This window comes from Hyaena hyaena, unplaced genomic scaffold, assembly GCF_003009895.1.
Source record: "Hyaena hyaena isolate Hyena2069 unplaced genomic scaffold, ASM300989v1 scaffold_332, whole genome shotgun sequence".
Classification (NCBI taxonomy): Eukaryota; Metazoa; Chordata; class Mammalia; order Carnivora; family Hyaenidae; genus Hyaena; species Hyaena hyaena.
The window spans coordinates 565,899-579,698 of record NW_024080964.1 but is presented as its reverse complement, the minus strand read 5'-3'; the positions used below and the strand labels follow the sequence as shown (position 1 = coordinate 579,698).

General features: G+C 43.1%; 1 protein-coding gene across 1 annotated transcript in view; it reads left to right on the top strand.

Annotated features, from left to right (window-relative positions):
- EML6 (EMAP like 6) overlaps positions 1-13,800 on the top strand; it is a 159,377-nt gene that overhangs the window by 109,910 nt on the left and 35,667 nt on the right. Inside the window, exons 26-27 of the mRNA XM_039249179.1 lie at positions 4,764-4,965; positions 5,081-5,207. Of these exons, the coding sequence (XP_039105110.1) occupies positions 4,764-4,965; positions 5,081-5,207 (329 nt within the window). The remainder of the gene's footprint in view (positions 1-4,763; positions 4,966-5,080; positions 5,208-13,800) is intronic.

Here is a 13,800-nt window from a genome sequence, read left to right as displayed (position 1 = left end):
TAAACATTGACAAACACACCTACTTGATCCAAACACCTGTCAAGATATAGATCTCTATCATCACTCTAGGAGGTTTCCTCATGCTAACTTCTGGGTCAGTCCCCCAGTCCCCTACCATTCTCACATGAAAAGACTCCATTGTTGTCCACAATAGATCAGTTTTACCTGTTCTAGAGCTTAATATAAATGATCAAGTAGGTACTGTTTTGTGTCTGGTTTCTTTCACTCAGATAATGTTTCTGAGATTCCTCCTAATAATAGTCTGTTCCTTTTTATAGCTGAGTGGAATTCCATTGTATGGATAGAACAGAGTTTGTTTATCTACATGGCTATCAACAGGCGCATGCTTTTCCAGCGTTTGGTTGTAAGAAAGCTACCGTCAACATTTTTTGGACGAATCTTTGTGGACATGTTTCCTCTCTCTTATGTAAATACATGAGTGGAATTTCTGGGTCAAAGGGGAAAATGCATGTTTAACTTTTTAAGAAACCACCAGATCTTTTTCCAAAGTGGTTGTATCACTTTATAGTCTCATAAAGAATGTAAAAGAGTTCCAGGTGCCAACATTCAGTATTGTCAGAGTTGTAAAATTTAGCTGTCCCGGGGAGCAGATAATGGGAGCTCACTGGGTTTAAAATTTATGTTTCCCTGATGACTACTGATGCTAAGCACTTTTTGTTTCCTTATTGGGCTTTTGTGATTTTTTTTACACATCTTTTGTCCACTATATTAAGTTGGATTATTTCTTTTTATTCTTGAGTTCTATGTAAGATTTGATGGAAGAGTTTCATAATTTAAAAGCATGTGAAGCCACTGGTCAGTGTAAAGAACTTTGACTGTATCACTTCTCTTCTTTTTCTTTTTCTTAACCTGATTTTTCTGACACACTTTGACTCCCAGATATGTGGACCCAGGCTGATGAATAGTTCTAGCTGTATAGTCCTCCCTCTCCAATGCTCTGAATTTGTTGGACAAAATTCACTGTCTGTTATAGACTGAATGTTTCCCCACTAAAATTCATGTATCGAAGCCCTGCCATCCAATGTGACTGTATATGTAGAGAAGGCATTTACAGAAATAATTAAGGTTAACAGTCATAGGGTGAGACTCTGATCTGATTGAATTTGTGTCCTTGTAAGAAGAGACACCAAAGGGGGTACCTGGATGGCTCAGTTGACTGAGCACCCGACTTCGACTCAGGTCATGACCTCACGGCACTTTCTACGTACTCATGTATGGTATGTCGAGGCCAGGAAGAAAGCTCTCACCAGGAACCAAATTGACTGACACCTTAGTCTTCTACTTTCCAGCCTCTTCCCAGAACTGTGGGAAATGAGCTTCTGTTGTGTAAGCCCCAGCATGTGGGATTTTGTTAGGACCGCCTTCAAGACACCATCCCACTGCAGTGTTCTAACATTGAGTTCTGTGTCATCAGGTCTTAATGATACTTATGAGATCTCATCACCACACAGCAATCTCTTTGCCCAGAATTCAGGTTCCATTTGTAAGACTCTAATGTAATATCATCTTCTGGACCCTTTTCCCTGTTCTCCTTTCCTAGGAGTTGCTCCGCCTCTCTTCCAGTCAGTATTCTCTCAATGACAAAAAGGTGCTCTTATGTATTGTCTCTCAGTTTAAAAATCTTCTCATTGAGGTCACTGGTCCCCTGATAATCACATTGTTGCCAGCCTTCATGAAATAGACCCTCCTTTCCCAGAGCCTGCTCATTTTTCTAGTACCTTAAATCACACATCAGAAGACCCAGTTCTGTCCTAAGTGTCTGTCTGGACACCTGGTCAATTGTTCCCACAGCCTCCCTTCCCTTGCAAAGCTGTGCCTCTCCGCTATACTAGAGAGGTTAAAATATCACCATGTCGTGTACATTTCTAAAACTCAACCTCAGGTTCTCAGGTCTCCTCCCCAGAAAGTCAAAGACTCTGGAGAATTGTTCTTCAGAGAGGAACTTTGTCCATTAAATGTTACGCACAGAGAAACTATATGTGAAATGTTGTGAATGTGGGAGAGGATGCATAGGTCTCCACTGAACTCTCAGGAATTTCTCACCTAACAGCAGTTAACAGCCAGCCTTGTGGAGACATTCTCTGTGCTTTCATGACTCAGTGGAAGAGGAAAGTTGAGGTTGTGAATCCCTGTGAGTGTTACAAAACTGTGTGGTTTGACATGATAACCCCGAAGAACAGCTCATCTGACCCGCTGTTTCAGGTCTGAGGCTCCTTCCACAGGCCCTAAGGGAGCCACCTGACATCCCTGCTGGCCTCTTCGTCGTAGGGGAGCAGCTAGTTTCCTGGAAAGGTCTAGTAACTGCAAATTCCCTTTTTTGTTCCACAGAGCAGTGCTCTTGTTGCTATTCTGAGAATCTTGAATCCCCCTCTGCTGCAAGAACCTCAGCTTTGTTAAGTAGCTTTAGTGACTCAGAATTGTTTCCTCTTTCTCCTCTGTCACTTTCTTTCCCTCCACAACCTGATTATGATCAACTTAGAATAATTTTTCTCTGAACCTGTGTTTTTGGATTTCTTCTTCCATTCTGTCTCGAAACCCTATATCGCTTTAAATAAGTAGGGGCGGGGCACCTGGGTGGCTTAGTCGGTTAAGCGTCCGAGACTTTTGCTTAGGCCATGATCTTGCGGTTCGTGGGTTCAAGCCCCATGTTGGGCTCTGTGCTGACTGCCAGCTCAGAGCCTGGAGCCTATTTCAGTCTGTGACTCCCTCTCTCTCTGACCCTCCCCTGCTCATGCTGTCTCTCTCTCTCTCTCCTAGAAATAAATAAAAACATTTAAAAAAACGTTTTTTAAATAAATAAATAAGTAGGGGCATGAAGAGGCATTCTTCAGGCTCTTGTACTTTCTCCTCCTCAAGAAGCCAGCTTGTGTTTTTAGTAGATATAATGGGTAGGATCCTGCTTCCAGCTGGAAGACAGGAAGGACACATGGCCGCAGCCACTGTGAGTGTCCTCTTTGTTTCCATACCTTCTGGACCTCACATAGTCACATAGTGGTTTCCCTTGGAAACCCTTATTTTGCTCTGCCTATTTTCTAGCAAACCAGTGGCTCTGGAGGGCTTCCTTTTTTTTTTTTTTTTTTTAATGTTTTTTATTTTCTTTCTAGGAGAGAGAGAGAGACAGCGTGAGCAGGGGAGGGTCAGAGAGAGAGGGAGTCACAGACTGAAACAGTCTCCAGGCTCTGAGCTGGCAGTCAGCACAGAGCCCGACGCGGGGCTCGAACCTACGAACCGCGAGATCGTGACCTAAGCGAAAGTCGGACGCTTAACCGACTAAGCCACCCAGGTGCCCCCTCTAGAGGGCTTCCTGAAAATATGGCTGACTGTTTGCTTCCCTAACCTTTCTACACTCACTACTTCACCGAGGAGTGGGCATTTCCACTTTGCTGTCAGGCAGATGTCCGCTCTATACAGGGAGATCTTGACTAAGAGAGTTTCAAAGTCACACACCCTGCTGCACCTGTCTCCTGCCCTGTGTCTGTGCTGGTTTCAGGTTCCCCAGCATGCCAGTCCAAAACCCTCTGTAAGCCTCTTTCGTTATTGAGTCAGGTTTGCGGCGGGGACACTCATGGGCCTCTCACAACCTCAGAAAGAGCATTCGGCTACCCACATTGCTTAAGGTATTCTCTGGGAGTCGCTGAGAGGATGGAAAAACTCTCCCTCTATAAATGGCTCTCACTGGAGCTGTTTTTGCCAGGCTGTGGCTCATGAGCCAGAAATGGAAGCTGGTTTCTGGTGGCAGCTTCGGCTTCCCACCACTTGTCAGGATTGCCCAGTGTGAGCAGCCGACTCCTATGTCACCGCATCCTTCCCCACTTGGAATGAACATTATATGGCCTGGTGTGCAGCTGTGAAGAGCTTTCCGTTATTACTACTAAATTGGGGTTTCTATTTGGTTTTGTTTGTTGAAAAGAAGCTTACTGGGGCATCTGGGTGGCTCAGTCAGTCAAGCATCCAACTTCAGCTCAAGTCATAATCTCTCGGTGTGTGAGCTCAAGCCCATGTCAGGCTCTGTGCTGACAGCTCAGAGTCTGGAGCCTGCTTCAGATTCTGTCTCTCCCTCCTTCTCTCTCTGCCCCTCCCCTGCTTGTATGTGCATGCTCTCTCTTGTTTGCTGAAAAATAAACATTAAAAAAACATTTTCAAAAGAAAAGAAGCTCACTTTGTTTTAAAACCAATTATTTGAGTGTGTCCAGTGTCCAAAATTATTTCCAACATCTGTGTCAGCAACTGTTGTGTTTGTTTTAAATCTTACTTGAGGCCCCAGGATTATAAGAAGTCCCTTGCTCTTTTTCTTAGCCTGGGCTGTGGTATAAAAGTCACTGTGAGGGATGACTGGGAAGACACTTCTGATCTCAAATGTCAGCCAGACTCACCCCCAGGAGCTTACACTGGAGACCTATGGAGAACATACATTTCATATTTGAGAGAAACAGAAACAAGCTGCTTCTGTTTCGTTAGGCCCCCAGAAGTAGGTTCTATAGTCTAACATTTTATTCGTTTCCTCACAAACCACCTACTGAGGACCCTTGATGAGCCAGGTATTGTTTTAGAAGACAAGGAGACCTAGTTCCTGCCCTCATGGAGCTTCGACTCTAAAGAAAGGGAGGAAAATTGCTGCTTAGATGCTTTCCTTAATTGGTATCCACTAGAAGCCACTGTGGAAAATAATACGGATCAAATAGTCTGGAGACAGGAGTAATGAGACTCTGGCTGGGGTCATCACCAGTTCCTGGCCTTTACAGGGCCAGCATGCAAGATTCAAGAAGTACGTGGGGCACAGTGCACACGTTACCAACGTGAGGTGGCTACACAACGACTCTGTGCTGCTCACGGTCGGTGGCGCCGACACCGCCTTGATGATCTGGACGAGGGAGTTTGTGGGGACCCAGGAGAGCAAGCTGGTGGACAGCGAGGAGTCGGACACTGATGCAGAAGAGGACGGAGGTGAGTGAACCCCACCTGTCGCATGCCGGCTACCTGTTCCAACACATCCCACCCCACTCCCCAACCCCATGCCACTGCCAGCCAACTCCACGCCTGTCTCTTTCCGTTGTTTGAGGCTATGACAGTGACGTTGCCAGAGAGAAAGCCATTGATTATACCACCAAGATCTACGCTGTGAGCATCAGGGAGATGGAAGGCACAAAACCACACCAGCAGCTGAAAGAAGTTTCAATGGAAGAAAGGTATGGTGTCGCCGGGTTTGCATGTATTATACCTGATTTCAACAAGACTTCATTTTCTTTGCTCTCAGCATTGTTACTTAAGCTAGTCTTTTGTGTATATGCACAGTGTCTCAACCTACATACCAACTATAGCTGGTGAAAATCATCCATGGCCTTCAATTTTGTGACAAAGAGTGGGTTACACTTTGCAGAAGTTGCTTGTGGAATATGACTTGAATAGACATAAGATTTGGTCGGACCAGGCTTCCTCTTGCCCAGAGAGGATGTCAGCATAGCCTATACACTCTCTGACATGTTATGGCTAACAGGAGGGAGGGGGAGGTAGGCTTCTAAGGTCCGGAAGGAATGTCTGTGGGTCATGAGAAGTAATCCTCTGTTCTAACCAGAGTCTGTGCATTACACTGGGTCACTTGCTGCACTATCTCTCTGTGTTTTCACCTGCCCCAATTCGTTCAGGTGGGTTTGGCGACTCTAGACCTAACCAATTTGATTTTGCTGTCTTGGGATTCTTATATAGAAAGGGGATTTCAGATGTCATTTTAGGCCTTTTTGATGTGCTGTTTTAAGTATTGATAAGAGAAATCACTGAGTACTTAGGCATTTTTTAGAAAAAAGCTCATAGTTACTACAGTCACTTAACTTACCATATTCACAGTAGGAAGGATAAATACTCACTAAAAACTCTCACATCTGAAGAGAATTTCATGGATCCCAAAGATGTTTTAAGAATTCTCTGTGGGTTCGTTGTTCACAGTTACCCTGGATCCACTATAAGGAATGAGATTCAGGTTGTTTTTTTACATTCAGCACGGCTTTCTTCCTAATAGTAATTATTTCAAAAATTTGATCTATCACTTTTTACTATTATCTAGGAACATAAATATAAAGAAATAAAATATTTCTTCCTCCTGCTTCAGTTTAGTGCCAGATGTTAAAATAAGCTTGATAGGGGCACCTGTCAAATATGTTGAAATTTTTCTGCTGTGGTCTATGCAGTCTGTACTGCGGTAGTCTGCAGTTTATCTTGCTTGCAACATAGTTTTTTAGAGGTCACAAAGATAAAATAATTTTAATTTTAAAATTATTTAAAATAATTCCTAATTTTAAGAATAAAGGAAAAGAAAGAACCACATGCATGCTAGTGCCTAAATAAGCCTCCCTCTTAAATAATGCACTCTTAAAAACATTTGCCCCAAATTAAACATTCTTTTGAAAAAAAAATTACCCAACCTCTCCAATGTCACATAACATTATGAAATGAGTTGGCTTGGCTATTATTCCAAGGTTGTTTCTGGCTGATTTCTACAAGCCAGTGCTTGGTCATGCTGAGACTTAGGCCAGCCACTAAGATTTAGAAATCCCTGCCAGAGGGCAGTGATGGGGAATGACAGCTAATGGGTACCAAGTTTCCTTTTGGGGTGATGGAAGTATTCTAAAATTATATTATAGTCACAGTTGTACAATCTTTAATATACTAAAACAAATCTAAACTGAATTGTGGGTGATTTTTATGGCATGTAAATTATATCTCAATAAAAATTTTTCAAAATGTAAATAAATAAACAAATCAGTCTATATATCTATCTGAATATCTAAGCAAATACCCAATTACAAGCACTTCTGCTGGTTTCTGACCTAAACTGAGGCTAATCTGAACTTCTCTTTGTTGTGATATCTCTTTGGGTAGGTCTGTAACTATCTCATGCCTGTTCAGTTTAGGAAAAGATGTGAGACGTGAAGGTACAGAGGACCCTAAGAATTTTCAGTCTTTGTCTTTTAATGTTTTATTTACTTCTGAGAGAGGGAGAGAGAGGGAGAGAGAGAAAGTGGCAGCATGAAGAGGGGAGGGTCAGAGAGGGAGGGAGACACACAGAATCTGAAACAGGCTCCAGGCTCTGAGCTAGCTGTCAGCACAGAGCCCAATGCGGGGCTCGAACCCACGAACCGTGAGATCATGACTTGAGCCCAAGTTGGACACTTAACCAACTGAGCCACCCAGGCATCCCAAGAATTTTCAGTCTTAAACTCCAGAATTCTGAAGCTACCTCATCCCATCATTTGGAGAACTCATCGTATGTACATTAGCATCCACAGGATTGACTTTCGTATACATACAAAAGAAAACTAAATACTGCATGGTATTAAGAGATACAGGGTAGGCATTTCAGTACTCTGTTGGCATTTTAAAAAATAAATCACACCAGGGTGTAGTGAAGAAAACATGTAGCAAGCAAAACATTTTTTGAGATAAATATAGGGTCTGGAGGAAAAATCAAGCCTTTTTTTTACAGAGAGCAACATCCTTGGTAACTTAAAAGCCTTGACAGCTTCAGTTCCCAGAGTGGGCTGTAACCAGAGAGCAGGATGCCAGCTGCACAGCATGCTGGGAGCAGAGCTCAACCACAGCAGGGAGGGGTGAGCGGGAAGGAGCAGCAAATGGTGTCTGAAACCACAGCCTCCATGGGAGCAAATCCTAATCAGAACCAAGAACAGTCAGTCTCCACCAGTCCTCCTCAGTCATTTCAGGGGAACTTCAACCTCAGAGATAAGACGGTAGACAGCGTCCAAACTGCAGAAGAGAGAAAGGGGTGCAGAAAAGGTGATTATTCAGAGCCTATGTGAAAAAGCAGGATGAGACAAGGAAGGTGGGGTGGGGAGGACTCTTGGCAATAAGCTGGGCAGACACCTCACCTGAGATTAAGCGGTGGGCTCTGTGGAATCCAGCATCCCAGGCAGAAGAGAGAGGCAGGGATGGAAACGCTGGGGTCCTCAGACCACTGGAGTATGGAGTCAGGCAGCACCTGGCTTCTCTCTGCCAGTATTCAGGACTGTCAACCCTGACACTCTTCCCCTCCTTGACGCCCTCCTGAGTGGAGAGACAGAGGTTTTGTTGACCTGCCCTTCATTGTTCCCTTCTGTGTGTACCTGCATGTACCCGCGTGCCTTTTCTAAACCCCTGGGCCAGGACTTGCCCCAGTAAGGCTAACAAGAGACAGACACTTGAAGATTGCAAGAGAAGTGAGCTTGGAACAACCACTCAATTCCGGGACTTACTTTGCATCATACCAGTGTTTCAGAAAGTTCTTCTGGTTTAAATCCTTTTCCTCTTTAGAACCATGTGATGAGCCCGAGAGACATCATATTGAAAACAGTGCCTTGCAGACAGCTGTACATTATGCATCGGTTATTTTTTAAGTAACTGCATTTCTGATTCCTAACATTTCAGATAGTCCTAAATTGTTTCTAATTAGCCTCAGTTATCTGATCTTAAAGTAGGTGTGATTGTGCTTCTTTATACAATTTCTAACACACGTGAGTTGTCATTTTTCACAACAGAATCACAAGATCTTTAGTTCCATTCTTCTGAAAAGTGGGAAAGTGGAGAGGAGTGTGTAATTGCTCTCAAAAGAATAGTGAGTTAGACCTACCAAATATGTAATCCCCTGCAGGTGTGTGTCGAGTACCTTGCTCACCCACTTCAACTTTGCTCTAGCACCCTTGCCTCTCCCACCTAGCCACACTTGCCTAGCCGGTGCCCAGCCTTGGCTGAACCCTTGGGTAATCCTGCTGGTCAGCTGCCATGTGTGGCATGTGGCTGAGGGAAGTCATGAAATCTTTTCCAGTGTGGGGAGCCAGTGCTTTAGACCTTATCTGGACACTCGGGCCTGCCCCATAGTGCTCTCCTCCTTCCCCTGCTGATTCCAGTCCTGGTCTAGAGCAACCTTTCCAAACCTCTCGTGCCTCTCAAGTTCCCACCCCTGCCCTGACACAGCCCCTTGCTTTCGACTTTTGACCTCATTCCTACTTGGCCACATTTTCTCAACATTATGGCAGTTTCATCCAGCTGTACACTTTAAATGATTACTTAATAAATACTTGAAATGTCCGTTCTTTTTTCAGGAAAGAAAAAACAGGAGAAGGAAGCATAGCTTTACAGAGCAATTTAAGATACAAAACACCTACCAGCATCACAGCAGAAGGGATAGTACCAAAACACTGGGTTCTTACTTCAATAAAAACAGTTCTCCTGAATTCGTCAGGTGACACGTCCCTGAAAATTGCTCAGCATCTGGTTATTAGAATTGCCTGTAAAATTAAGAAATTTCTTTCACCACTTTATCACCAAGGTCACACCAAGTTTATATGTCATTTTTTAAATTTATGAGGTAGGACTTTTAGTTGCAGGGTGGTCCCAACCCAAACTGGCCTCGGCAAAAGGAACCTATTGGCCGAGACACCCGAAATTCATGGGTAGAATAACATTAGGTGCCACCTGATAGAGAAACTCATCCTGCTATTCTCTCTGTTCTCTCTCCATATTTCAGGCCTGCTTCCTCTAGGTTATTGCAAGTCAAGTAGCAAAATGAGTGCGGTGCCTGGACCTTACAGTCTCTGTGGCTCAAAAGAATGCCTCTGATTGATAAGTCCTCACAAATGTTTTATGATGTACTGTTGGCTCTGGTGGGTCACATGACCACCCTTGAAGCAATCACTGGTGATCTGTAAAATATGAGCTTTTTATTGACTGTTCGTAATTAGCCACATGCCAGCTATAGACTAGCGGTGTAATCACCTCCACCAGAAGTAAAAGTCCAAGGTAGTTAACAAAATTTGATTTCTGGGTAGACCCAAAACAACACATGCCTACTGTGCTCCACCTTTTTCTTATCATATGCACACTCTTAAAATGCTCTAACTTAGTGGCTCAGTCGGTTAAGAATTTGGATTCTTGATTTTGGCTTAGGTCATGACCTCATAGTTTGTGGGATCAAGCCCCTTGTAGGGCTCTGCGTTAATAACACAGAGCCCCCTTGGGATTCTCTCTCTCCCTCTTTCTCTGCCTGTCTCCCTGCCTTCATGCACTCTCTCTCTCAAAATAAATAAAAATAAACTTTAAAAAAAGTTCCTGTTTAAACTGTCTACATGAATGATTGAGAATGCAGTTAGCCCCTCCCCAGAGACTTTCAGTCAGTTACTGTATCCAGCCTCACATCCACAATCTCAGGGAGTTATGAAGTCTTCTCATCTACATTGGGATAGAGCTCGTCATAGTCCTGCAACTAATGATGATGTTGACCACCGTAACAGACCTAATAGACAGTGGTGAAGAGTAGACAGAATGAGGATAGTTTTTTTCTTTTCTTTTCTTTTTTTAACTGCCACTTGGAAAGAGAGAGAGTGAGACACACAATATGTAGTGATCACTGGTCCATGTCCATATCATCTTTTGCTGGCTGAGACGGTCACAGACTCCTGCCCTTGCCGTGTGCATGTTCTTGCATATCTCGACAGTAATGCAAATGCTGGAAGATGTCAACAATCAGAGGATGTAAAGCTTGTGTTTGCTATGACAAAAGATACCCCAAGTGAGAAGATAAAGTAGGAGGTGACATAATATCCTCTAAGAAGACCAGCTTCCCCAAGCCTCTCAAATGCCCCCTAGAATGGAAACGATGCCCCTGTGGAGTAAGAATTCTGCCAGGCACCAGAAACTCTGTCGTCATTCCCGTGAGAAAATTGAATCCTCCCACCATCCCCGGAATTCCCTCCTCACCTACCCCCTGACTCTTCCAGAAATTCTGGTTCTGTGCTTGGCCACTCCCCATCTGACCATGACCACTGCGTGCAGTCAGGGAGGGGATGGTCAGGTTTTAGAGACATCTCCCAGGTGCCCCAAGCTGCAGGTCTATCTAATTCTGTTTTTATCATTTACCCTCTGGCCCAAGATTTGGCATTTCATAGCTCAACCTAACAGGAAAACTACTTTAGACATCTCAGACTGGTAACTACTTGAGTTCTCAAAGCCAGTCATATCAATTAAACAAAACAATTGTCTTCTTTTTAAAAATCAATTAAATGATTTTGCATTCTTTCCTCATTTTTTGATGATAAACTGAGCACCAGCTAATTGGTTACTGTTGGTATGTATTTCTTTTTAAAAGCATACTTACTCTTGGTCTCTTGAAGTAATAGTATAACCTTTTTAGGTTCAGCTGATTCTGATGGTCTGTTATTGTTGTCACTGTTTAATGTTTGAATTGTCACGGTGTGGTCTTAGCAGACCTTTCTTTGGGTTGGTGTATGTGGCCTTTTCACAACACTATCGTGTACTTCTGAAATTGTCCTTGATTTTTGACAAGAGGTCCCATGCTCATCGTTGGTTATCTTGTCCCATCAGGGAACCTTGTTTCTGTGAGGGCACGTTGGTTCCCTATAACTGCTGGAGGTTGCTTAAATTCTTGCAGACCTAAAATAGAAAAATAAAACGCTTTTCTAAAGGTCATGAGATATATTGATATTTTAAATTTAACTCTCATTTTGCCTCGTTTTAATAGGAGCTTTGTCATGCTAACTTTGCACCATGTTATATACTGTATTTCTAAAGATCACATTGGATAGTGTTGTCTAAAAGATGAGAAAGCTTCTTTGCCTTTTCTGGTTTTGATTCTTGGCTCTAGCTCTCTGGCTTCAAAGAATGTAAAAATGCAGCGTACCTAGTATCTTAGATAGAATTTCTTAGAATTGGTGGACAGTGAGAGGTCTGACCTAAGTCTTTCCGGTTTGACCTAAGCCCTCTGTTGGTTGTGGCCCCAGCAGGAAAGAAAGATCACTCTGAAAAGGAAGTGACGTGGGCAGAGTTTAATGATGGGACTAGCAACAAAGGTGTGGGCAGGATTAAAAGACCACAAGGATGGGGTAGCACCTCACAGATAGCAATGGCTATAACCCATCACCACCCTTGAGTCCGAAGGGGTAAGAGGGGGAAGCAGTTGCCAGACGTGGGGAGCATTAGCTGTAGAAGCAGACTCCTTACTTGAGCCAAGACCTGAAGGGGAGGGTTGAAGGTAACCAATCTGGTCCCAGCAAGGAGGTCTCAGGGGAACAAATTCCCCAACTGCATTCTCCTCTGACCGTCTCCACTGATGTCTCTCTTAAGCTGAAGCTGGTCAGAGTTTGAAGGCCAAGAGAGCCTATTGATGGAGTGCTCGAAGGCCAGCTGTGGAGGCCACAGAGCAGGCGGAGGGAAGGGTGGAGAGTAGATACGGAGGGGTGCGTGGAAAATAACCAGCTCAAGCTCCTTACATTTTTTTTACAAATTGAAACTGGTATTATCACAGAAAAGAACTTCTGGCCATTTTAATGTTGACCATTAATTCCTATCATTTATAAATGCCTTTGAATATATACTGTCAATTAAAGATAGGACTAAATATACCCAAATCAATATCAAGAATCATTAGAGACATTTAAAATTCTACCCAGTTTAAATGGATCCGTTTTGAGGAGCCATAGTTTTACACCACTGTCTGGGGGGCCAGAGGAGTTAAGAATGGTAACTTTTTTAAACTCACATTTTATACTCACATTACATTTTTGTATTCTCACATATCTTTACAAATAACATGTAAACGTCTTTGACCCATATCCAGAGGTTCTTATTTTCACATGAAGGGAAAAAGCGAATTAGAAACTTAAAACTGTGCACATGTCTAGCACCAATGCCCAATTTTTTTGTAAGGATCCAATGATCATACAGTCCTAATTTTGGATGATGAGGTAAACGTGTGATCATCACAGAGGTGGATCATGAAGGCATCTTTTCTGTGGCGTATAGATAGGATCTAATGAGATCTCCATGTGGCATGTGGACTCTTATTAAAATCCAGATGAGCTGACCAGCCATTGGTCTTCCAAGTTTCACCTGGTTCATAATTTATTTTTAAATATGTACTGTTTGACACACTTATCCCCATCTCCTCCTCCCCCAACTGCTTAGATTAACCATCTGCATAGGTAACAGGAATAATGGAGATTTTTATTTGATATATTTAGTTGGAACGTGCATTCAGACAGAAACCTAACTCTGTGATGAAAGAGACAAAATAAATACCAACTGAACTATCTTTATGAAAATTGGCACATAAATATTCACCAACTTAGGTTTTCCTAAGTGGATATGATCATTAGCTCAGGGATTGCTTTCTCACGGCACCTCCATCAGCCGTCTGTTCATTTTCAAGGCCCTTTAGTAGCAAGTGCTGAGGCTTGCAGCTTTTGGCTGTTTGTCCAAGGGTGAAAAAAGAATGTGGGAATTAACCGTTTCAGGTTCTGTTTTTATAACATTATATTTTCTGCCTTTACCTTAAAGAAGGAGAGGTTCACACCCTTCCCCATGACTTCTCAGAAGCTGCATAACTTATGGTCACAGATCAGAATCCCAAATCGACCTTAAGCGTTTTTTTCCCTTCCTCAGCAGGGCCCCGAGCTTGCTGTCCCCTCGCCTGCTTTGTTCAGACTTGGAAGGTCATCTCTCCCTTTAAAAAATGTCCAGGGGCACCTGGGTGGCCCAGTCAGTGATTACAGCTCAGATTTCACAGTTTGTGGGATTGAGCCCTGCATCAGGCTCTGCACTGACAAAGCAAAATAAATAAATAAACATTTAAATAAATAAATAGGTAGAAGAGAATAGAATAATGTCTGAAGAAGAAAAGTTCATTTTTAATACGTAAATTGTATTGTCTCAGCACCAGTTTAATGTAGCTTGCTTATGAATTATGAATAACTGTAGAAATTATGACATTTATAGTTGTGG